At 41.4% G+C, this 22,862-nt stretch overlaps 1 protein-coding gene across 2 annotated transcripts in view; it reads left to right on the forward strand.

The window, feature by feature from the left end:
• The window catches only part of mgat5 (alpha-1,6-mannosylglycoprotein 6-beta-N-acetylglucosaminyltransferase), a 79,824-nt gene that overhangs the window by 54,803 nt on the left and 2,159 nt on the right, over positions 1 to 22,862 (forward strand). For both annotated transcript variants that reach the window (XM_038294761.1, XM_038294762.1), the window contains 9 exons: positions 38 to 199; positions 856 to 1,025; positions 1,271 to 1,405; positions 4,096 to 4,229; positions 8,266 to 8,399; positions 17,084 to 17,233; positions 21,401 to 21,547; positions 21,636 to 21,752; positions 22,038 to 22,112. In XM_038294761.1, coding sequence (XP_038150689.1) covers positions 38 to 199; positions 856 to 1,025; positions 1,271 to 1,405; positions 4,096 to 4,229; positions 8,266 to 8,399; positions 17,084 to 17,233; positions 21,401 to 21,547; positions 21,636 to 21,752; positions 22,038 to 22,112 — 1,224 coding nt within the window. The remainder of the gene's footprint in view (positions 1 to 37; positions 200 to 855; positions 1,026 to 1,270; positions 1,406 to 4,095; positions 4,230 to 8,265; positions 8,400 to 17,083; positions 17,234 to 21,400; positions 21,548 to 21,635; positions 21,753 to 22,037; positions 22,113 to 22,862) is intronic.

Here is a 22,862-nt window from a genome sequence, read left to right on the forward strand (position 1 = left end):
GCTGCTTTTTAGAGCGGTGTAAACAATTTGTGCGCAGGCGGAGATCAGGACCAGTTTCGCGGGGCTTTACCGCTCCATGTCCCAACGGGAGGAGTTCCGATGGATGATGATGAGAATCAAACGGATGGCTGAGCCGTGGGTCAGCGCCATCCGCTCTCTGGCCGCCAAGCAGAACCTCACCAAGCGGCGGAAGAAAAAGGTGAGATTAATGTAAATTTGACCACATGAAATTTTTTTTTTCAACAATTATAAGAGGTGAATACGTGCTTGTGTCTGTGCACCGCCAGCCTGTCCTCCTGTAGAAAGCTCAGCTGCTGGCTGTTCTCAGCTCTGCATTATATACGCCACACTTTCCTCAAGCCCTGTGAGGAATTTGCATGATGAATCAATGAGTGCTGCCTAAACAAAGCAGAATCCCTTTCAGCAAAAGGAAGTTAAAGACTCCTACCTCAATCTTCTTCCCTGTTTCAGTACCTTAAACAACTCTCCTCACCTTTGTCGTCCCTCATTAGAATCAGTTGATGCTTCTTTCTGGATGCTTTGTAAGCCAGTTCTTTGTTTGAGCTGCTAATCCTTTTTGGATATTAATCTGCATATATTAATCCCTGATCAGTGTGGCTGGGGACAGAGCCTGGCTGTCAGCCATGGAACTTATCATTTGTCTCTTCAGATAATAAACTGATGATTCTGGTACCAAGTAAATGTAGATTTGTAAGGAAATAACATGTTTTGCTTTACATACAATATATGATGTCTCATCTGTGACTGTGTGTAAAAATAATTTAAATTATAGGGAAGATGTAAGAGAAATGTGGGATGTTGGGGATTAATCCCTTTTTTTCTCCTCTCTACTAGATCCTGGTTCATTTGGGTTTGCTCACCAAGGAGTCTGGCTTCAAGATAGCAGAAAACGCCTTCAGCGGAGGCCCGCTGGGGGAGTTGGTCCAGTGGAGCGATCTCATCACCACGCTGTACCTCCTGGGTCATGATGTTCGCATCTCAGCTTCGCTGGCAGAACTTAAAGAGTCAGTACTCCTCACATTTAGGTTTTCAGTTGAACTCACATACTGTACATACTGTTCTAGGCAGGATAATTTACTTCCCGTAAATACAGACATTCAGCCTAAAGGCAGGTTTTGTTTTGAGTTTGCATGGTTGGATTACTTTAGAGCCCTGCTGCACTTAAAGAATTTAGTTAACTACCTTTACAGTCAAATTAAATGGAGAAACCTGCTGTCCTGCTTGGTTCACTGAAACCTTTAATGTACAGGATCATGCGAAAGGTGATGGGAAACAAATCCAGCTGCCCAACCCAAGGGGATAAGGTGGTGGAGCTCATCTACATCGACATCGTGGGTCTCACCCAGTTTAAGAAGACCTTAGGGCCTTCCTGGGTACACTACCAGTAAGTACCGTCCTATCATTCTAAAGGCATTCACTCCCCTTAAATGTTAAAACTTATTTTCATGTCGCTGCTAAAAAAAATTTGTTTATTTAGTGAAAATGAACCCGATTTGATCCGAACCGCTCCGTTATATTTGTAACTGCATGTTTCAGAGGTTTTTCCACTGTGTTAAAATGAATCTAAAACTAAGTCCTGGTTCTGATCAAAACATCAGACCTGTTAGCTCTAAAACTTTTTTTAAGTGAGTTTTAACTCAGAAGGAGATTTTATTAATAATTCCCAATGCATTGTTTGTTTGAATCCTATTCAAATAATAATTTTCTGCTTTTTAAAGTGATATTTCCCTGTTTAACTTACTGTTGTACTCTTCATGGTGTAATTAGTCTATAAAAACCAAATAAAACACAATAAACTTTTTGTTGTAACATAAAAAAAGTTAATACTTTAACAAAGCATTATAGGTTTAAACCATGTGCTCTCTTTGCCATCTAAGGTTTAACTCTTGCAGTCATGCAGGAAGACCAATCAATACTTTGTATATTAGCTCAGAATATTAAGGTTTTAGGTGTAGGCCTTTTTTGGTGATATTATGACAAGTTTATTCTCCCCTAAAGAACTCCTTTGAGGACTGTAGATTAGGTCGTCTTGGTTTGCTTAAAAAAAAATCCCTAACAGGAAGAGAGGAGGGACATAAGTCTGAGGGCACTAATGGCTCCACTGGTTCCTCTTTGCTTGTCACCAGCTTTTGTTTCCCTGTGAAGTAAAGCACTGTGAGTGCTATCTGCTAGCTGTGAGCCCAGAGGAAATTCATTTAGCCTCGGGCGGAATGGGAGCTCCAATTAGTGTTTTTCAGCATTCTGTTGTTATACATTTATATCTGGCCACTCAAAGCCACATTAAGCTTTTTATGTGATTTTTATGAAAGAAGTGAAGCGCTATTGGAGATATTATCTCTTCATTCTTTTATTACACAGTGAAAAACCTTTTCTACTGTCGTTTCTTTAGGGGAAACTCAATTACTTAACATATAAAAGCTTTCTTTGATACATTACAAAGGTGGCATATTAAAGAGAAAACAAAAAATCCATCTTTTCATTTATTAATTCCATCCGTCCTGTTCATCTTCACCTTTGTTTATCCATCCGCCTTGCTTCCCGATTCCACCCTGAATAGTTTTATTTAAAGCCATTTGTTCTCTTCTATCAGATTGGTCCCTCTTGTGTATCAGCATGGCTACAGGAAATATTATTGCACTGATGTTGCACAGAATGAGAAAATGAAACCCAAACGTAATCCAGCTTATATCTGCAGAACCTATTTGACGTCAGCACTGTAAACTGGCTAAATGTGCACATTTCCACCTGATGTCAAATACGTGCTGTTCTCCTTTAACATGAAGCTGCGTCAAAGAACCTCCGGTTTTCTTTTATATGGAAGCCCGTCAGCTGACGCCCCATGTTGAAATGCTGTTAGGAAACCGCATTGTTCCTGTGCTTCCTCTTTTCAGTGAATAGAAGAAAAAAAAAAATGGCCACATACTTTTCTTGATTCAGAACGCACTGAAAGTATTTCGCTGATTGATAAAAGCTTGGATCCAGACTAATTCAGAAAAGCGAACAGCTCCTGTGTGCTGAGATTTATGCACTGTAAACGGGGAAACCTTATAAATAGGCATCGCTTCAGCTGGATTACAGTATAGTGTCATCTTTCAGGCTCAGTCACCGTTTTAAAGAGCTCTGTAGGATTCCCCCCAGTCTGCACACAGCCAGCGGCTCGTCCCCATCTGTTCAGGGTCCACCTACCAGGGTTGTTTTTCTCTGGAGTGACTGGAGATGGCATGTGGGCTTGCTGTTGATGTTCTACTTTCAGTTAAATGTTTCCTCCTGGTGGATCCGTTTCCCAGCTCCTTTCTGTCCCAGGGGCTTCCCACCGTCCACACAGCTAGATGTGTAGGCTGACTCCTACTGAAAAACAAGATGTTTTGTTGTTGCTTTTTTCTGTTGAAGTCTCCTGTAATGCTGCTAACTTTGACTGTTTTTGTTCATGTGCATGGATACAGCCATCATACTTGAAAAGCTGTGGAGATTCATACACAGAGTTCAATCAAATGATCATCTAGCAAGCAGAAATGAGTAACACTGAGTGAGCCTGAAAATGTAGAGCATGGAGTTAAAAGGTCAACAAGCAGTTTAAGATTCCCTGTGCTGGATCCGCTCCAATTCATTTTGTGCTGTGACCTCTCAATTGGATGCTAACTCAGTGGTGCTCTCATAACCAGCCTGCGTCGTTCCACTACTACAATAAAGCTTATTGTTTTTGCACAACTTCCGTTCTTTGGGATATGTTCGTTTTCTATGACTTTATGTTGGCTGTGTCTTTTTTGTGCAAGATTAGTGTTTAAAGTTGAGAAATATTCATATTAAAACCTTAAAATGTAAAATCTCCACTTGGATTTTAATAAAAATGTATCATGGATATGATGGCCATTTTCTTATAGTTTATTTATTTTTTAATTTATTTTATTTTTTTCCCCAATTTGATTTGCAAATCATTTTTATGTAGTAGGACAAACTCACAGCTGCAGACAGTAGCAAAAACTGACCAGTAGCTAAAAAGCATGGCTGACATGTTTGATCCCCAGCACAGCAGCCTAAATTTAACTGGGATTTATTTCTTTTTTTGCGCTACAGGTGCATGCTGCGCGTGTTGGATTCCTTCGGTACGGAGCCAGAGTTCAACCACGCCCACTACGCACAGTCCAAGGGTCACAAGACACCGTGGGGGAAGTGGAACCTAAACCCACAACAGTTCAACACAATGTTCCGTAAGTAGGCCAATAATTAGATCTGGTATTTGTCCTTTTTAAAAATCTTGATCTGTAGGTTACAGAAAAATGAGTCACTTATTTAAAATGTTGTAGAAAACAAAAGATGGATAAAAATCAAGCAGAGCACCACTAATGGAATCTCATCAAAAATATGAGAACATAAGAGATCAGATTCTCAGCTCCCCTTTTTAAAGATTATATATGTAGGACATAGAAGTTTTATAGAGGTTTACTGTAAAATCAGCATCCAAAGTTAAATCAAGCCCATTTCCAAGGCCAGGAAGAAGGAAGAGAGCAAGCCCTCAAGAGTGCTGACCTTTTCCCCGTGGCTAAGAGAAAGTGTAATGTTACCCCTGCTATTCCAGTTAGCGAGGTGAAGCCAGGAGCCGTGCCGAGTCCAACCGCGCCTAAATGGGCCCTTTATCTGCTGAATAGGGTACGTCTTTCTCATCAAACACAGGGGCCTTAGCAGAAGATCTGGCTAAGAGGCGCCAGGTTAGATGATATCTCAGAGAAACAAGTGCTCTGACGTTTGGTCGAGTGTTAAAACCACAGTGGTATCAGCTCCAGGCACAAGACTTTGGGTTTTATTTCTGTTCTTTGACAACACCTTACCTTCTGGCTAGAGATAACGTCTTAATTTCATCTTTCCATTGAAGAATCTTCATTCAGGATGACATTTTTGGTCCAAGTTATTTGCTTTTGGACATTTTAGTTATTCCACTAAGAATGGGTTTTTTTGTCTTTTAGATTAGCTTAAAGTATTCATACTTCTAGAATTACTAGGTTACATCCTGAAACAAGTATTCTATGATTAAATATGATATATTGAAGCAAAACAGTTTGGGATGCACCTAAATGAACATTCTTGGCCGAAAGAGAAAAATTAGGAAACAAAACTGGAAATCTAAACACACGAAAATTCATAGCATTTGTGGCTACGATGTGTACTAGCTCTAATTTAAAAAAAAATTGAGGCATTTAATGAAATTATAAAGTTTCTGTAACAAAAGAACCAAAATATTTATTTGCCACTGACTTTTTTTGTTATGAGCTGTACTTTAGCAAAATTATTGGGAAACTTTCAGGCCTTTTCCAACACTTCCGCCACAGACGGTTAGGCAGGTTCTGTTTCCGTGTCGCATTCTTCTCGTATTCAGAACGCTAATGAGGGCGTTTGGATTTCTATTGCATTTAGGGCTGCTGACCTGAGCGTGCAGTGAGGCCAATGTACAGCGCTTGAACTCGCAACCCTCTCACTCAAAAACCTCTGCCTTTCAATCAACTCTGATTAATTCTGCTTCGCAACCTTTGCTCTTTTGCTTCAGAGCATTACTTCACACGCCTGATCTTTCTGCATGCCGGCTGCGCCCTTTGTCTCGTCATCACAAGTTTCAGCCATTTTATTTCGGTGTTAAATGTCTATTGGACGAAAACCGAGAAGACTTTTCATTCACTTTATTCCTAAAACATTGGATTTTTAAATAAAAAGCTTATGTTGAGTCCTTCTGAGTAAATTTATATACTTTGTGATTTTTGCAATTTCTCCTCATTTTTCCCAAAAACACAAAGTCAAACTTAACAAGATGAGTTTTTTTAAGATATGTTTTTAGTCGAATTTTCAGCCACATAACCAGAACTAAAGCAGGAAATTGCTTCTCCAAGTAATCAATTATCTACTGATGTGGCAATGGACTAATTCAGCGCCTGTAAAAGGATTCATTCTGGCTTTGAATCGGTTCGTTTGTTGCAATTAAGTTTTGCTCCATAAATCATTGAGTCCAGGGGATTGGGACCGTCTGGTCTGGTCAATAAGACAAGACCAAGCTAAATTGACCTCATTAATCTATATCAGAGTTGGAAATGCAATGAGTGTTTTCTGCTCTTCAGTTTGTGTTTGGATGAGCTGCAAGTCTTTTACTATTCTGCACCTGAGGGGAAGGCAGAGCGGTTCCCCTCCGAGGTTGGTTTGGTTTGACTGCAGTGCTTTAACAGGTGATGTTTTACTCAAAGCTGTTTTTTAGTCAGCACAAAGAAAATTTCTTTTTGTTTTCTGGTTCTGATCTCCAATCTTTATCCTTCAAACATTGGCAGCCGTTATCATGGCGGTGATCTCTGAGTTGGCTTGTGCCTGGAAAGCTTGGGTTGATGACATCACTGACTCGTCTTTCCACAACCAGCTGATGGAAAAATAAACATTTGCTCTGAAATTGAAGCCACAGTCCTAGTATAAGTAGATGCTGTTGTTGGAAAATGATAGAATAAAAAATGATTTAAATTGGTCCCACATGAGCCTACAGCCTTTGCAGCAATTTGAAACGTTTTCAGGCGTTCCATTTAACTGATTGCAGCAACTGGGCAAAACTGAAGCCCTGACATGGTTTTCCAGGAATGCTGTCAAATCAGAAACTCCTTTTGCTTCACCAGTCAGTGAGACTAAAGGCTGGGAAGCGCTAAAGCTTTTGCACCGTTCACATTTATTGTTTATAGGCAGCATTTTTCGACTAATTATGACCAGAGGGAGACGTCCTGCACGGAGGACTATTATAACGTCGCTGCCTTGCTCTGGCTGACCGTGTGCCTCCTTCACCCCCAATCCAACAGAGGAAGTTCAGGGTTTATTACAAAGCAAATTTGTTTTCCCCTGACTCAAGTTCATCAGTGGCAACAAAGCAGCTGCTTCTCCAGCAGCGCTGTCCTCCCAGGCTGTTTGTTAGCTAATAGTGATTGAAGCTGTAGCAAGCCGAATGACATTTTGAGTGGCGGCTCTAGTGGGAGAGGAGGCATCTGTTGCCAAAAGCATCAAGAGGGCTGAGCGCTAATTACCAGCCGGTCCTGTTTACACTGCCAGTTTGGTACGGTAGTGTCAGTGTGGCCTCTTCGTAGTACGCAAAAACACATCTGCATTTCAGCTGAGAGTGTTTGTGCTGTTTGAAAGGTAACAGCGGTGCTTTTATGACATCAGATCTATAAGTATGTTCAGCATGATCCTTCCAGTCCAGCAGGTATTTATGGAAGTAGGTTTTTTTTCACAGCGACACCTCACACAGATCGGCTGATATCCTCCCACATTCCTGCTCCCTCCCACACACTCCCCATGCAAATTTGGACACACACGGCTAAGTGCAAACACTTTCCTCTGTTAATCTATTCAACCTACGGCTGGGTCTTCATTTTTCAGGGTAGTTTATGCTTTTTTGTCAAACTCGCTACTAGAAAGTTAGACGTGGATCATGGGTAAGACGGCACATTTTTGACATTGCTGAGTAACTGCTCAGGCGGCTGCGCTCGTTTACTGTGAAAAAGGCCTTTCTTTCTGTGTTTATCTAAAAGTGTTTAGCCTGAGCCAACATGTGAAGTGTTTAGACTGAACAAACACTGCTTTTGTTACATTTTAGCCAACAACTCAGCTGGAAAAAAAGTCACTTTGACACTGGAGTTTGTGTCTAAAGTCTGGATTGCTTTTATTTGTTTTCATCATGGATTAAAATCCCAACACTCACAGCAGATTGGCAGAAGTTTGACTTGAGCTAAATGCAGCGCTCTAAACTCTTCCTTTATTTATTAGTTGGTGGAGAGGCTCACCTCCCTCTGGCTAATTGGTGATTGTCATGTCTGAAACCACAGCTATGCACCAAAACATCGCCTTGATCCACTTCCTGCACTGATGGCTGCTTTCAAAGACGCCCTTTAGTTGAAATAATCTCACCAGGCTGGTTTCACTCCTGACTGCTTCCAGTCCAGACTCTTGTCCACAGATTTGTTTTACAAGACAGATGGCAGCGAGGTGAGACGCTGCCAGCTTCAGTGCCGCACTTGACCCTCCTCGTCTCGTGGTTCCCATAGTTACCAGTCATCACTTGGCAGGCAGATAGCATTGATGTCCCTTTGAGTTTATGATCTGCACTAAACTGGAGGAAATAGAGTCATGGCTGACTGGATGAAATAATTTCATCTTGAACAACAAGCATTCAGAGTTTTTCTTCTGGGAGCCTAATTAAATGTTGGTTTCTCTTGTTTTTTTGGCCCTCAGCTCACACACCGGACAACAGCTTTTTGGGCTTTGTTGTGGAGCAGCACCTCAACTCCAGCGATATCAAGCACATCGACGACATCAAGAGGCAGAACCAGTCTCTGGTCTACGGCAAAGTTGACAACTTTTGGAAGGTACCGCGATCTTTGCCTTAAAGCACACAGAACATGTTTTGTGTACTATGCACAGACTATGGTAGAAATGCAGTTATAGATTTTTATTTAGATCCTCCTCATATGTCCTTAACTTCATGAGGCCAATTGGAAGAAAAAGCTTGTTAAAATAATTAAATCCTCCTTATGTGAGCTTCAGATTTTAGAAGTTATGCCGATGACCGTTGGTGGACCTCTGACCTATTTTTACACTTCTTTTAACAATATGGAGGGACTTTCAGCAGGAAACTTATTAAAACTCCGGGTTTAACGCTCAAACCGCAGCGTCTCGCTGGAGATTTAATGCATTCAGATTCCTACTCGGGGTGCAGCACAGAGGCCGAGGGATTACTGTAGCCTAGAAAAAAACAACATGGAGAGTTGGAGAGATTTGTGCATTGCCTCCACATCTCGGCTGTTTGCATTACCGGCAGCGCCTTGATGAGCCGACACGTGTGTTTTTGCCCGAGGTAACACCCCACGATACATGTACTATGTGTTATTCTGCATGTGTAGCTAGCTGAGTTCCCATTTCCATCCACTGATCAGATCTGTCCAGACTAAATTCGCTTGTGAAGTGAAATGAAACTGGGAACAAATTCATTATTAAGAATGCTGCAGTGAAGCGTGGATGAAGCCACATCTTTTGAGGGGATGAATTTCAAGGTGTTGGTGATTTGAAGCCAGAGGCAGCTGCAGGGATTTCAGGTTTCCTTTAGAGTGGGAGTCTGAACTGCTGTGTGCCATTCAGTGAAGCTTTAAAGAGGGCAGACAGAGAGGGGGGAACCCATTGCTCACAGCGAGGGGCATTAGCTGCTAATCAGACTCCCGAGTGTGTTCATTACCTCCTGCTTTTAATTAAAGGGCCGTTTTAGGGCTGACTGATAACGAGCTGATAGAGCAACTCAGTTTCCCTCCGTGGTTCCTTCAGATCTTCCTCTGCTCTCCAGAGGCTCTGTTTTTCCGAATTATGTGCATCTTTTAAGAGTTGTACACATTGTAAAGAAGGGCGAGACCTCCATGTTGGCTAAGAATGCTTAAAGGGGCTTTATATAGACTAGCATCAGAACAGTGGCAGAGGTCAGAAACGGTATTCCAATTCCCTGAAGCTGACAAACATTTGGTTTAATGAAGCGTTTATGCCAGTCATGATCAGCAGAGCAGGAAGACCAGCAGCAATATAAGCCTCTGCTTTGTAGCCTTTAGAAAAACTCTTTCCTGAAACAGGAAGTAGTAGATGTAGTAGGTTATTTTTAATAAAAACAATAAAAGTGAGCTTACCAAAAAAAAAAAAACTGGGCAAAGCTAACAGGCTACATGTTGCTAAATATGTCCATTTCTGCTCTAGCACTGAGTTTGTTTAGATTTAAGTTATTAGGAGTTCCTTTGGGAAAAGACATTTTTTTCACAAAACCGAGTAAGTCGAGATGAGCTGATTCCATCAGTGATGATGATGAGGACTTTAATGGACTTCTTATCAGAGTTGGACAGAAGGAGGAGGGGAGCTGATCACTGCACAGAAGAGAACAGACTGGTTTTAGGTTGATTTGCCATCTACACTGCAAAAAACAATCTAGAAATGAGCAAAAATGTCTTAAATTAAGTGTATTTACTATTAATTTGAGTAGGTAAATGAGATAATCTGCCAATGGAATGAGTATTTTTACTCTTAAAATAAGATAATCAGATAATATGCACTTGAAATAAGACAATGCAATTGTGTTTTCTGATTTTAAATGTAAATCATCTTGTTCCATTAGAAAAATGTTTCTTTTACCTCCTCAATTCAAGAACAAATGCACTTGTTTTAAGACAAAATGGCTTTTTTTTTTCCAGTGTAGAACATTTAGATGAATAATAATTGACATCATGTCCCAGTAAGTTTTAAAGATCGTCAGCCCTAATTTTTCTGCTTTTTTGTCCAGGATTAAAGCGGTTTGATCATTCTATACATTTGAGTTTCACATTTTTATGTAACGAGTGGTTTTACCCATTTATCAAGTGTCTCCCTATGTTTCGCCTCTCACAGATGGGATGTTTAGCTGAAAACGAATGTGTCTCAGTGAAGTAATAGACTTCAGATAAACTACAGCCTCTCTCTCTGCCTGATCAGTATGCTTGAGAGCACAGGTGCAGCAGCCACATTCATCCTGCGAGTGTACAGAGAGAAGCAGCCCGAGTAATCACCAAAGCTACATATGCAATCTTATTTACACCCATTTCTCCAGGACATTTCTTTAGCGCTCTCCTAATCAGCACCAGTGCGGTCGGACGCCTGAAGAGGAATTAGTTTGCTTTTAATGAACCGTGTTCTCTCGTCCCTTTCATTGGGTTTATTAGAGCAGGTCCTCTGATGCAGAAATGCTGAAATTTAACTCTGAACTGCCTCAGGGTGGGAGTTATGTACAGACACACTGGAAAGCTCATAAATTGAATCTTGTGCTTGTGTATGTTAGTGTGCATCAGCTGCCATATTGGATCATGTTAAGGCACGTGTGCATGAGTCTGCAGGACAAATATCATCCCTCTCCTGCGCCTCAGAGGGCCAATAAGCAGGAAAATAACACATGATGGGACCTTCCACAGGAGCACCTGCTGATTTCCGCCTCTTAAGGGGATGACATGTTCCTCATTACATCATTGAAACAATGCGGTGTGCTGACCAGAAATGAGAGTGCAGATGGAATCATGCACAAACAGAAGAACCTGTCATCTCTCGAGGGAAGCTTTCCACACGACTGCAAGCTTTGTTTACATTACCATCCGTGGCAAATCGCAGTCCCCGATCCGTGCTCAGCCGTGGCGTCTTTTACGTTGAATTACTCTCGTTTAAAGATCCTGGATTTGCGGCGCTTGATGTCGATGGCGCGACCTGTAATAAAAGGGCCAGATCACCTCCGAGATGTCCGTTTCCATGGCAACCCAGCTGAAAGAGTAGAGATGTAGCTCGAGGCAGCAGAGAGTGACTGCCTGCCTTTTTACTTTACCCTTATCTTTATCCCCCTACAAACACACACTCGTAGAAAACAGGCCGTCTTTGTGTGTGCTAAGCGAAGTGGAGGCTAAAACTGAGCAAAAAAATAAATACATCTTTAATAAAAGGAACTTTTAATAACGCATTTAACATAATTTGATAGCCACAGATAATTTTAGAGTGCCTTATTTTTAGATTTTTTCTTCATAATTATTCTTGATGAGTTAATTAGAAGAAAAATCTAATCTAACATAATCTACCAAGATGTGTCCACCAAGCTAACAAGCTAAGGAAAGAGGTTTATAGCAACTCTGGAGGAGCTGTGGATATCCACCGCTCAGGTGGGAAAGGATCTGTCATAACTGCTACTAGTTTGCTCCACTGCTCTCGACTGTTTGTGTATTGATTGTTTCTAGTCCATGAGAAATTCCCGTAGGGGAAAATGAAGTATATTCTATTGTTTTCTTGTCTACATGCAAAAAGCTAACTATGCAGAACCATGGACACATTAAAACACAGTTAAACATGGCAGTGGCTGTATCATGCCAATGAAAGGCTGTTCATCAAGGAAGATTTTTAGAGATTTATGAAGAGAAATCCTGGAATTAAATCTGTCAGAGGCTAACAACTTAAAGCTAGCTGCTAGTACAAGCAGAGCTACAATAAAAATGTTTTGATCAAAGGGTCAAAATGGTTTAAAGTCCTGAAGTAAATCTAAATGAATGCGAAGCCTTTTTTTTAAATAAATAAATCTGTCTGTTAACGATTTTAAACCTGACAAAATGTTAAAATAAAAAAGGTTGTGATAAAGTAGCTGCAAGGCCCTGTAAGCAGTTTTTTACTCCAGGTAATTTGTGTGTACGTCTTATTTTCACGTTGAAAGAAGCCTTTCATTGAGGCAGAAAGGTGAGAATGAGCCGGATGCACGGAGCGGTGAGAGCTGCAGGCCTTTGGCATCAGATCAGAGAACATGATGAGGAAAGAGGAACCGCACAGAGCTGAAAACAACACTCAAAAACACTCAGGGCTAGCATATACAGAGAAGGCAGATGCTGGCTGCACACACACACAGGTGCATTTCCTGTCAGGTTTATGGCAGGTTATTGAGTTCAGCAGTAAACTATCGATAACTTTACTAGCATGTGTCAACAACCTGCTGCCAACGACCAAAAGTTTATCTTTTTTTGCTCCTTAGTGGAGAAAAATAATACATTTGCACTTTGAACTATTTAAATGATTAACCCATTTAGGCCTAAAACGCCTGGAAAAAACACCTTAAAAACCTATGGCCGATTTTAAAAAATACCCCTAAAACCTGAAGTTTTTCTGTAAATTCAGCAACTGTGTCAACGCCTAGTAAATTATTGATATCTCAGCTTCTGTAGCAGATAGAACTCAAAATATATTTTATCTTTGAAATTCTTCCAAAAAAAAGTGAAAAGCAGTAATCAAAAAAAAAAAAAAAAAAAATTCAACCTTTTATTTTTTCCATATGTGATCATGTCTTCATTGAGAATGTGCAATATAAAACGTTTTTAAAATAAAGAACAAACATTACATAAATAACTATCTGATGATTACTTATTAACAGTATTATTATGCATAATAATGCATATGTCTGTGTTATAAATTGCATACAACTTACCTCCAGATGGCCACAAATCTGTCCCGGGACATATTTTGGGGGAACTGCGTCCTGAAGAGAGGTTTACTCTGTCGCCAATAATCTCTTCGTACTGGCAACACAAGAAGTCCCATGCCCATACACAGCCCAATAAATGTCTTCATCTCCGTCACAGTCACGGGTGACCACTTTGCCATCTTTGCTCTTGTTGGAGTTTGGTTTGTTTGGTCACTGTACCTATTCGTCTCGGTAACAAGATGCATCCAAAGTTCTTCGTTAAAAATATGCTCAAATGCCTGCAGCGGTGTGGCGTCTGCAGGCAAATCAACTTTCACTCCAGGTGTGCGGTTGAAAACACTCCGTGCATTGCGGTGGTAGTTCGATTGGTTCAGCGCGTTCAAAGTCATCATTTTCATCTATACCGTCATCAAAGCCGACACACTCCTCAAAATGATTGCCTTCCGACAACTCTTCTCTATCAAACTCCTCCATGTTTGCTTGAAAAAAACTTCTTTCTTCTTGCTTGACTTATATGCTCTCCCGGCGTCAATGGTAGAATTACGCAACAGCGCCCCCGGCTTAAATGGTAGAAATGCGGTAATGCTTTCCCGGCCTAAATGGGTTAACATAACCACATAAAAAGGTTAAAATTCAACCATTAGGGTGTGCTTCATAGGGATATCTGTGGTTTATGGAGTTGAAGGGGATTCAGAAAGGCAGAAATCATTGGATGTATTGAAACAGCGTCTGGATGCCTCTGAGAAGCAGAGCTGTGAAGCGTGTGATAAATCCAGGCACTTGGTTCTCTGTGACCGAGGCAGCGACAGGATCATCTGTACCATGTGTGGTTGTTGTTTACTCCTCCTGTTCCTCCTCGCATATGGTACACTTGGATGATGCAGTCCACAGATGCACAGCAGGGACCGAGCCGTCAGACGCCTCATAGCTGCTCCTCTAGCGTCTCCCAATCCAAAAAAAAAAGAGAAGAAAAAAAAAAAACACCCTCCTGCTCTGGCAGAGAACCAAAGCTTAATAGATTATAGGCTATTCTGTCTAATGGGCCGTGGCAGAGCGTTGAAAGAAACAGTGTTTCCTGACTGCTCTCCAAGCACCTCTGCATGTTGTTATACCACACCATGGTTCTGGATGGGTTTCCCAGGCTTTTTTATCGACGTTTATAGATCTCAGAATAGAGATGAGCTTTTCTATTTGCATAGATCCTGAGCTTTAAAGGGAACTTTTGCTGGTAAAACCTTGACTTCTGTAATAATTGTCAGAATGGTTCTTTATTGGGTTTGACAGGCTTTGTTGTTCTGAGCCGTCACAGCACCGCTATTCTTTTTAGGTTGTCAGTATATGTTATATTTAACACACGTTTTAGTGTTAAGCAGGGAGGCAGCAGTGGGTTTTAATAAACTGGAAAGAAATGATTGGATTCTGAGTAGTGAGCAATAAATCAATTAATCTGATGATAAAAACGAATCGGTGTAGATTTAAATCAGCTCAGTGATTAATGTTTTCATGCTTGTTTTCTACGTTTCTCTTTCTACTTGAGGGTCAGTCTGATATAAAGTTGCACTCAGGTGAAGGCGACAGCTGCAGCGATGAATGAGTATTTTTCTGGGACGATCATCCAGCAGAACTTATGATTGAGGCGGGCCTATTGATGAGGTGTTTTTATGGCCTTGAATCAGACCTGAAAGCCCTTAGCAACGGCTAACTTTGTTTATGACTTGGGCTGGCTTGTAAAGGAAGTCCCATAAAGTGGAAAATATCACAATTTTTCCACTTCTTAATTTCAGAATGATTCAGTCTGTTATTTATTAGTTATACTGTTTGATAGATATTCGCTGTCTGAAGGTTCAAAGGTCACTCACTGGTGTTTGGGGCTAAAATGGAGGAGTTTTTGGTCTAAAGCTGCATTTAAATGGATTGAATCAGTCGGAACTAAACTTTCTAAGAACATCGGTACGCTGGATTTTATTCCGCAATGAAATAAATGTAGAAGAACGTTTCAGTAAATGTTGAGTCAAATCAGTGGGAAATGTTTCAATATTCTTGTTGAAGCTTTTTTTTATCAGGCCTGTTGCTTACGGTCTGCAGACATGATGTCTCTGTCTGCCTGTAGTTCAAGAGAATAGAATTTTAAAACAGAGACGGCTTAGAGGGAAACTCATTCTGACTGACAAGCTTCCAGTTTTGGGACACCAGTATGTGTTGCTTCCGCCTGAGGTTTTGGGATGTCGATTGTTGAACTGATTACTTCAAAACCTGAGAATGAAGTAGCTAAGAATTTGATCAAAAATGGCTTCTTCCTTCAATGCAAACCTTAAGCAGAGAGTCATCCTCTAATTTATGCTAAACCTTAGAAGCTTCAGTCAAAGTTTACTGAAGTGTAAACTAGAAAAATGACTGCCTGCATTGATTTTCTAGGGATCGTTAGAGCTGTAATTGTCACTTTAATTCCCCCTACTAAAGAGACATATAAATGTTCAACTTTTTTTAATTTAACATTAAGATATATTTAGGCTTTTTACACATCTTATATCTTGAAGAGGGAGGAAAACCTGCAATGAATAAAAGCAGCTTTAGATCCTGGAAGTAAAATGACGGTTAAATAGTAGCTGGATGTGTGCGATTCTCAGAGGCTATATGTTAGCCGCTAAGCTGCTCCTCCCCGGACACTCATCACTCAGCCCTCCCGTTTCCTCTCTGAGCCAGGGTTTACAAATTCCCCCTGATTTACAAGGCCATAAAGGCTCCCTACCTCCTCCTCCAGCTTCAATCAGCCTCGCCAGCTCAAGCAGTAATTTTATAACTCCTCTCTGAGCATGTTCTCCCGTTCAGAGCTGCTGCCATCGATCGATCTGCTTCCTGGTTTAATGTTGCAAATTGGACGTACATGGAGAAGCGTACATCCCTATAGATCAAACAGGAATATGAAATCCACATCAGTCGCTCTTCATACCGGTCAGAATTTCACCTTCTGAGCAAAAAACGGTTAATTTTACCATTTAATTTCCTACCAACCCAACTCTGAAATCTCCTCCATCATCTGCAGATCAGCAGAGGAAAACAGCTTGTTTTCATTGTGTAAATTCTCCTCATCTCTGCAGACACCTGGGTCCTTCTCAGATGCCTGCACTAACCTTCCTCCCCTCAAACATAAATCCCAGCTCTATTCTCCCGAGTGAAAAGATTACAGGCTTGTGATTTCACCTCCTAATTAGGGACTCGTTTCAATTCCTCCCTTCTTTTCCCGTCCTCCCTTCTCTCTCACACAAACACGTCAGACCGCTTTAGTTACAGCAGGCTGGCTGGAGCCATCTGATAGCGAGGCCTCCAGGGACCCAGACCAGCGGCTACCTGAAATTTAAGCTCCTAAAGGAAGCCCTGAAGTCAGCCGCACACACCGAGCAGAGCGGTTCATAAAGTGAGTTTTTGCGCAGAGTGGGTGTAAATTTGTCCCTTTTTGAAAACTGATAAAGCCTCCTGGGTTTCTGCAATATTTTAGTCAATAGTTCAGTTAGTCAGTGAGACTTCCTGCAGTAAGGAAGGAAAACACTTTCACTTTTTGGCCTAAAGATGAGCCGTTTCCTCTTCCAGCGGGTCATGTTACACCCACTTCATTTGATCTGGATTTTATGTGACAGACCGACACAAATCAGAGGCTGCAGGGTTTTCAGATAGAAAGCAAATGCACACCACACTTTCCAGATTTTCTAATATTCTATAGTGTTTTTAGGTTCAAATGCATCCTGTTATGCAAGATAAATGAGCATGATGTAATCCAGCAGTAGTCAGACTTTCCTCTCCACACCTGACAGCTCTGACTGTATAATGAACTTTAACACCAGTTAGTAGATTTTGAATCTTTGCTCACTGTATCAGAAGTAATTAAAACCGATTTCCTGGGTTTAACGACAATAACTCTGTTGTGAACATGTCCTCCCCATGCTGTTGCTATTTTTACTGGATGGATGGTCAGTTCTGTTTCTCCTAAATAAAGAGCATCTAAACCTGAAAGTCCTTCTTTTTTCTCTGTCATCCTCTGTGTTTTGACTCCAGGACAAGGGGAAGTACTTGGACATCATCCACGGCTACATGGAGGTCCACGGGACGGTACACGGCACCAGCACAGTCAACCTGCCCAGCTATGTCAAGAACCACGGCATCCTGAGCGGCCGAGACCTTCAGTTCCTCCTGAGAGAAACCAAGGTGAGACGGCTTCACTATGAAAGAGCTCCAGTAACGATCGGTGATTCTCTGCTTTGGTGTTTCATCCTCTGCAGAAGGGAAGCTTTGATTACTTTGTCCTCTGAGAGCAGAAAACCAGAGAACAGAGAGATCAGACAGACAGCAGAGGCACTGCAGAGGTCTACATCATACTTTAGACTGTCCTGGAAGGAGAGATTTTCCCTTAACGTCTGACTATAGAAGAGCTTTGGTTCTGTTCTGAGCAGTCAAACACTGAAACCTAATTTCCTGACGTGATTCACGTCCCAAAGCTGCTTATTGTACATAATCCAGCTGTGTTTGGAAACCCAGACTACTCCTAAAACAATCAACACCAGGCTATATATCATTTTTCTAATCAGTCATTAAAATGACTCACAACTCTTTAAGTTGCTCACATTTTGATGTTAACAAAATATAATCGGAATTTAATAAACTACACAAAGTAGAGGAGAAGAAAAAGGATTTCTTTTTCTATTTTATTTATCTAATTAAAGCCTGTTTTGCATTTATATGGACTGCTGAAGTTACAAGTCAACAGACAGACCTTTTTATTTATTTATTTTTTTGTCGTACTGCTTGTATGAAATGGCTAAGATTGGATGGAGAGGATTTGGATTTATTTGGTAGGGACAGTGCGCATGAATCATTATGTAAATGCTCCAGAATTAGCAAAAATGCTATTTTTCATCTGTTTTTTGCTGGACAAAGCACAACTTAAAACCAACAAAAATTATACAGTTAGGGTTAAAACGACTAAACTATGCAAATCTGTCAATGAAAAAGGGAATGCAATCAATGTAAACAAAAAATATCTAAGGAAACCACATGGAAATTTATATTAAGTAATTAAAAATCTAAATTGTATTTCAGTCTGTGCTTTGACGAGGCCATTCTAACTCATTCCCCTGCTTCTAGGGGTTGATGCACTAGAACAGGGGTAACCATTTAAAAATCAGCAGGGTCCAAATAAAGAAAATTAGCAACCGGTAAAGGTCCAGAGACATTTTAATGCGTTACTTTATTTTATTTCAGTGAAAAATGATGTTTAAAGTGTTTATGCATCCATGTTATACATTGACTTTTTAAATAACAAATATAAGAAATAGCACATTTTTCCATTTTGGAATGTAAATAGTTTTTTAAGGAAAAATAGACAATTTTCTGACTCACTTTTATTTTATAAAAACACGGGAACTAACCGTTTTTTTTTTTTCCTTTCTTTTTTATGAGAGCAGTGGGTTTTATGCTGCCCTGCAAGGCTTTAAACCTGGGTTTGAATGGAGACTAAGCCATTCTCAAGTACATATCAAGGAGCTCATTTTGAGCCTGGATCCATATTTATTTCTGATTCTGTTCATGGTGGAGAATCCTGCTTCTCAGCAGCATGTTGAGCCAAACATCCTCTAAATGTGCAGGGTCATCTTTGAGCACCATTTCACTTTTCTCTCACCAGTTCACTGCAGTTCTTCCAGCAGTCCACACTTTCTCTGCTTTCTTTTTCTCATCATCTTCTCCTTTCCCATCGCCCAGCTTGCCACAGGTTTGCCTGCTTTGTCTAGAAGTAGCTAGCAGTAGTAACCCTGACTGTCAGCAGCTCATTGGCTAATTTGTATCACGTGTAGCCTGGTGCCGGACGCTCTGAAGGGCTTTACGGTAAAAACAGGAGAAGCAGCACAAATGATGTTTAGACACTGTCTTTTGACAACATGCAGTAATTTATAAATGTTTGGTCCGGATCTGTGACCTCTGCCCTAGAAGGTGAACTTCTGCCTTCATATTAACATGTTTTCTAGCATGTTTTCTTCCAGTTTTATTCTGTATTTAGTTCACTTCCTGCCTGCTCTAAGCAATCAACTCTTGTATAACAGTTATTTAATCACAGTTATGCTTTAGTTTGTTGATGCACAACATAAACTTTCTCTGAAATGCATGTTTGTGGTTATCGGGGATAAAATTCATAGAATGAACATCTAATCAGTATCTGACGTGGAGCCGTTCAGGAGTTTCTGTGTCACTCAGTCACTATTTGCATGACGACTGTCACCTTTTGTACAGTTAAATTTACATTTCAAACCACGAAGCGGAGATGAGTTTATTGTCTGTCTCCCTCTGTGCGCTTGTGCTCTACACGCCCGCGAAGAACACATGGAAATCAGGTGGCCCAATATCACCTCACATCTTCTTTTTGTGGCTTTCCTTTTATCAAGCACCTGAATGGGTGGCTGATTCCTGGGAACATTGTTACTGAATGTTTCCCGCTGTTTGGTCAAACAGCATCACTGTAGAGTTTTTTCTTATTGCATTTATTTAAGATGAATAATAATTAGCAGGTAACATTTTAATTATATGTAGCTCAAGCATGTAATGATTATCAGACAATGTTCTCCCTGATATTCTGCTATGGACAGAGGAGTTACAAAAAAAAAAAAAAAACGTATCTACGAATGTGTTCCATGTGTCATTAATTCTCTGCATCATGGCCTGCAGAGCAGCCAAAGAGTAAATAAGATCCAAGCCTTGCTTCACTCTGACGTACATGAAGACATGAGAGGCAATATTATCTGCTGGTTTCTATCAGATGCATCTGTCTGAATTGCAGAGCCTTACATATAATTGGCCCACCCACAGTCTAAGATTAGACATCTGGAGTTTTTCAGTGCATTGCGAAAATATTAATCTTGATGTTCCAACCAGAAACTTCAAGTTTCTGCTTGGATGAGAATAAAACGTATGCTTTTATTCTTCAGATTGGACAGCAAGGCTGGTTGAGATCTTCTGAAAAGACCTGATTGCAGCAGAACCAGAATTATTTTGTATTTTTTAATAATGCAAGGCTTTAGTATAGGTTTCTTGGATCCTCCAAACTAACTGGTTGTTTTTCTTCATTGGAACTGCTGATAGATCCAAGCAGCCTGGAGTGGATGATTTTGTTTTTTAAAACCATCTGACAGCAGCAGCAGTCTGATGCAACGGTTGCTTAAGGGGATGTAAGCGAATAAAAGCACACAGGAGACACTTAAACATCCTTTAAAACCCTGGCTGTTTATATACGCTATGTGTTGTCCGTCTTTCAGCTTGTTTGTGGTTAAAGCACAGAGAGGGAGGGGGCTTCCTTAAGCATGGCAGTCAGTGGGAGCCTGGATACGGAGCAGAGGGAGTGTGATGTGATGCGTTCAATGTAAACAGGGCTGTTTAACTGTGAGCTAATGGGGAGGATCTGGGTCAAAAACGTATCCCTCATTGATTTCTGTATTTTTTTTAATGTTAATCCATAGCGGTACCATCAGAGATGCTGGCTGTTATCCATGAGCTCCTCCCTCTGAGGCTCAGAGTCCTTCACTGTGGATGGATTCACTCCCCTTCCCTCCTCACTCCCTATAAATAGTGCTCCTTTGTTTCCAGCTTTGAGGAGGAACATCATGTGCTCTGCTGCCACCTGTTGCTCAAACGCAGCACAGCAGCCAGAGCCCAGATTGTAGTCATCAATGCAGGCCGTCATGTGAGCACAGCTACAATACAGCATTGTGTGCGTTAGCCTTTTGGATAGCAGCCTTTTGTTGACGTGAACCAGCTGCTTAAATCGCTATCAGCTTTCCTTTAATGGCGCCGGCTAATGTCAGGCCTTCCTATCAAAGTTCACCAGCTCATCAGAACACTAAAGAACAAGTGAGTTAACAAACTCCTACAGGCTCACACATTGATGTCTGCCTATTACTCTCTGTTTTTCCTCCCCTGTTGCTCTCAGAAAATCTGCTGCCTTCGCCGTATTTTTGTGCTGCTGTAGGCATAGCAGTTCAAAATGGCAAATTAACTTGACCGCCCCTGCAGCCTGGCTGTCTTCTTTATTTAAATATTTCATCAGGCGAAATCCTTAATTTGTTAAAACATTGGCTGGATCTACAGTGACCTGTTCTCTTCAGAGGTAATTTTATGAAGTATGGCATCAGTAAACACACCGTTTCTATGGTGTAGAAGCATCATGCTGTGTGGGGAATGATGACCTCCATCCAAAGCTACAGGGGACGGTTTATACCAAACAATTCTCATAACTTCCTCGTCAAAGGTCATGCATTTACAATCTGCTCCCAGATGGGTTAAATGATGTTTTCCTTGTACTAATTATGGTCATATTTTATTTTATTTCAGTTGTTTGTGGGTCTCTCCTTCCCCTACGAGGGTCCGGCGCCATTAGAGGCCATCGCCAACGGCTGCGCATTCCTGAACCCCAAGTTCACCCCTCCGAAGAGCAGCAAAAACACGGACTTCTTCAAAGGCAAACCCACTCTGAGGGAGGTGAGTGGACACTTCTGTACGTTCAGGACGACTCGTCTCCAGGTTCTTTTTCTCACCTCTGCTCCGTTTCTCTCGCTCTCGTCTTCAGCTGACCTCTCAGCATCCGTACGCGGAGGTCTACATCGGCCAGCCACACGTGTGGACGGTGGACATCGGGAACGCCGCAGAGGTGGAGAGGGCCCTTCGCTCCATCCTCAGCCAGAAGGTAAAACTATCAGCTGAGCCGATGAGAATGAGGCCGGGTGTTTAAACATCTTATATTGTGCCGTGGCCACGAGGCCAGAACAGCAGCTCACCAGGCGCCAGCACAAAGAGACACAGAATGACTTAGTGCAACAACAAAGGCAGCAGTTGTTGCTCCTCTTTACTCTCAGCCTTTTTTCCTGTAAGCTAAAATCAGTCGAGGCCAAAGAGGCTCAGGATTTCACACACAGATCCGTCTGTTCAGGCCGCCCTGATTAAACGTGTGTTTTGTTGTTTTTCTGGTCAGATCGAGCCCTACCTTCCTTACGAGTTCACCTGTGAGGGGATGCTTCAGAGAGTAAACGCCTTCATCGAGAACCAGGTACAGACTGCAGACCCCGGCGTCCTTTTCTCCTGGTGCCTTTTGTGGACGGGTCTCTCCTCAGGCACCAGAAAGAATTAAAGGTTTAATTATCTTAGCTCATAATTAGCTGCTTGAGGGGATTATTACGGCTGACATCCCTGGAGGGTGAGCTCCCTTTGTTAGCTACATAATATAGTGTTTTCTCTTTAATCTCCTTAAAACCAAACAATGAAACAGCAGGTCATGAGGGTCATATTTAAACATAGACGCAGGAGATAAAGGCAGAACCGTTCAAAATGCTTCATAGTTCCTGTTCTCGTCTAGGAGCTAAACAAACCAACAATAACTTCATGCTGAGCTAAGTCAAATAATCATTCCCTTAAACTTATTTTACAGGTGCTTCTGGTCTACTCCTCTATCCAGACCCTTTAGCTTTCAGCTCCCTTCAAAGATGTTCTATTGGGTTCTGGTCTGGAGACCGGCTCTTTGAAATCTCAAAGTGTTTTCAGCCTAAACGGCGTGTGGAGGTTCTAGCATAACTGTGCCATCAGCTGGTCCATTGGTTCCAGCTCTAAAGTCTTTCCAATGATGGAGTCAGTTGATTTACAGGTTTATGAAAGCTAGAAATCTTGCTGGTTGGTGGTAAACATGACCTTGCGCTGCAAGCTGGGTTGTCGAGAGATCTGAGTTTTCAGTCTCACAACAAATCCATCCTGAAAGACTCCTGCTAATACGTCCGTCTCTTAGCAACCAGCGAGTCTGACCAAT

The sequence above is a fragment of the Cyprinodon tularosa genome, unplaced genomic scaffold (assembly GCF_016077235.1).
Source record: "Cyprinodon tularosa strain WSP-4 unplaced genomic scaffold, ASM1607723v1 ctg344, whole genome shotgun sequence".
Lineage (NCBI taxonomy): Eukaryota > Metazoa > Chordata > Actinopteri > Cyprinodontiformes > Cyprinodontidae > Cyprinodon > Cyprinodon tularosa.